The following is a 2,288-nucleotide window of genomic DNA, read 5'->3' on the forward strand; positions in this document are numbered from 1 at the left end:
CCGTCTCGGCCTCCCAAAGTGCTGGGATTACAGGCTTGAGCCACCACGCCCGGCCTGCCAGCATTTTCTTTCTTTTTTTCTTTTTTTTTGGAGATAGAACTTCGCTCTTGTTGCCCAGGTTGGAGTGCAGTGGCGTGATCTCGGCTCACTGCAACCTCCGCCTCCTGGGTTCAAGCGATTCTCCTGCCTCAGCCTCCCAAGTAACTGGGATTACAGGCATGCACCACCACACCTGGGTAATTTTGTATTTTTAGCAGACATGGGGTTTCACCATGTTGGTCAGGCTGCTCTCAAACTTCTGACCTCAGGTGATCCACCTACCTCAGCCTCCCAAAGTGTTGAGATTATAGGTACGAGCCACTGTGCATGGCCATTTTTCTTTTCTGTTTTCTTTCTCTCTTTCTCTCTCTTTCTTTCGTCTCGCTGTGTCACCCAGGCTGGAGTGCTGTAGCATGATCTCGGCTCACTACAACCTCTACCTCCTGGGTTCAAGTGATTATCCTGCCTCAGCCTCCCGAGTAGCTGGCATTATGGGCGTGTGCCACCACGCCCAGCTAATTTTTTGTATTTTTAGTGGAGATGGGGTTTTGCCATGATGGCCAGGCTGGTCTTGAACTCCTGGCCTCAATTGATCTGCCTGCCTCGACTTCGTAAAGTGCCGGAATTACAGGCATGAGCCACCTTGCCTGGCCGCTGCCAGCATTTTCTGACTGGGCCCTCTCCCCCATTTCAGGTGAAGTCAGCACTGTGCTTAAGCTGGATAACACAGTGGTGGGGCAGACGTCTTGGAAGCCATGTGGCCCCAATGCCTGGGACCAGAGCTTCACTCTGGAGCTGGAGAGGGTGAGCTGCGTTGGAGGACAACAGAGCCCAGAGGAGGAGGGGTTCCATGCCTCTGGCACCCCGAATGATGGCCCTCTTCCTCTCCCTCCAGGCACGGGAACTGGAGTTGGCTGTGTTCTGGCGGGACCAGCGGGGCCTGTGTGCCCTCAAATTCCTGAAGCTGGAGGATTTCTTGGACAATGAGAGGCATGAGGTGCAGCTGGACATGGAACCCCAGGGCTGCCTGGTGGCTGAGGTACAGCCCACCCCTGATCCTGAGAAAATGCTTCTTCTCCCTCACTCCCCCATTCCCAGTTTCCTAGAAGGGGAAAATATATTTTAGGTCTGGCTCTTCCAGAAGGGGAAGATACGATTTAGGTCAGGCTTTTCTAGAAGAGGAAAACACATTTTAGATACAGCTCTTCTAGAAACAGGATATGTTTTAACTCTGCCTTTTCTAGAAGGAGAAGATATGTTTTAGGTCAGGCTCTTCTAGAAGGGGAAGAGACGTTTTAGAGCTGCTTTTTTCTAGAAGGGAAAGATGTTTTAGATCAGGCTTTTCTAGAAAGGGAAGATAGGCTTTAGATCATGCTCTTCTAGAAAGGGAAGATCCGTTTTAGATTTGCCTTTTCTGGAAGGGGAAGGCATGTTTTAGGTCAGGCTTTTCTAAAAGGGGGAGATATGTTTTAGATCTACCTCTTCTAGAAGGAGAAGATACATTTTAAATAGATATCTTGTGAGGGAAAGGTATGTTTTCGATCAGGCTCTTCTAGAAAGGGAAGATAGGCTTTAGATCTGCCTGTTCTAGGCTGGGTGTGGTGGCTCATGCCTGTAATCCCAGCGCTTTGGAAGGCCGAGGCAGGTGGATCACCTGAGGTCAGGGAGACCAGCCTGGCCAACATGGTGAAACCGCATCTCAACTAAAAATACAAAATTAGCTGGGTGTGGTGGCGCATGCCTTTAGTCCCGGCTACTTGGGAGGCTGAGACAGGAGAATCGCTTAAACCCAGGAGGTGGAGGCTGCAGTGAGCTGAAATCCCACCACTGCACTCCAGCCTGGGCAACAGAGCAAGACTCCATCTCAAAAAATATAAAATAAAATAAAATAAAAGATCTGTCTGTTCTAGAAGGTGAAGGTACATTTTAGATCAGGCTCTTTTAGAAGTGGCAGGTATGTTTTAGATCAGTGTATTCTAGAAGGGGAAGATACATTTTAGATCTGTCTCTGAACCTTGATAGAAAAGCACACCTTGGCCGGGCGCGGTGGCTCACACCTGTAATCCCAGCACTTTGGGAGGCCGAGGCGGGTGGATCACTTGAGGCCAGGAGTTCCAGACTAGCCTGGTCAACATGGTGAAACCCCATCTCTATTACAAATACAAAAATTAGCTGGGCATGGTAGTGGGCACCTGTAATCCCAGCTACTCGGGAGGCTGAGGCAGGAGAATTGCTTGAACCCAGGAGAT

General features: G+C 49.9%; 1 protein-coding gene across 1 annotated transcript in view; it reads left to right on the forward strand.

Moving 5' to 3' along the window:
• Window positions 1-2,288, forward strand: part of PKN1 (protein kinase N1) — a 39,056-nt gene that overhangs the window by 20,002 nt on the left and 16,766 nt on the right. The window contains exons 7-8 of the mRNA XM_011953211.1: window positions 734-843; window positions 935-1,078. Coding sequence (XP_011808601.1) covers window positions 734-843; window positions 935-1,078 — 254 coding nt within the window. The remainder of the gene's footprint in view (window positions 1-733; window positions 844-934; window positions 1,079-2,288) is intronic.

The sequence above is a fragment of the Colobus angolensis genome, unplaced genomic scaffold, assembly GCF_000951035.1.
Source record: "Colobus angolensis palliatus isolate OR3802 unplaced genomic scaffold, Cang.pa_1.0 Scaffold36, whole genome shotgun sequence".
NCBI classification, from domain to species: Eukaryota; Metazoa; Chordata; class Mammalia; order Primates; family Cercopithecidae; genus Colobus; species Colobus angolensis.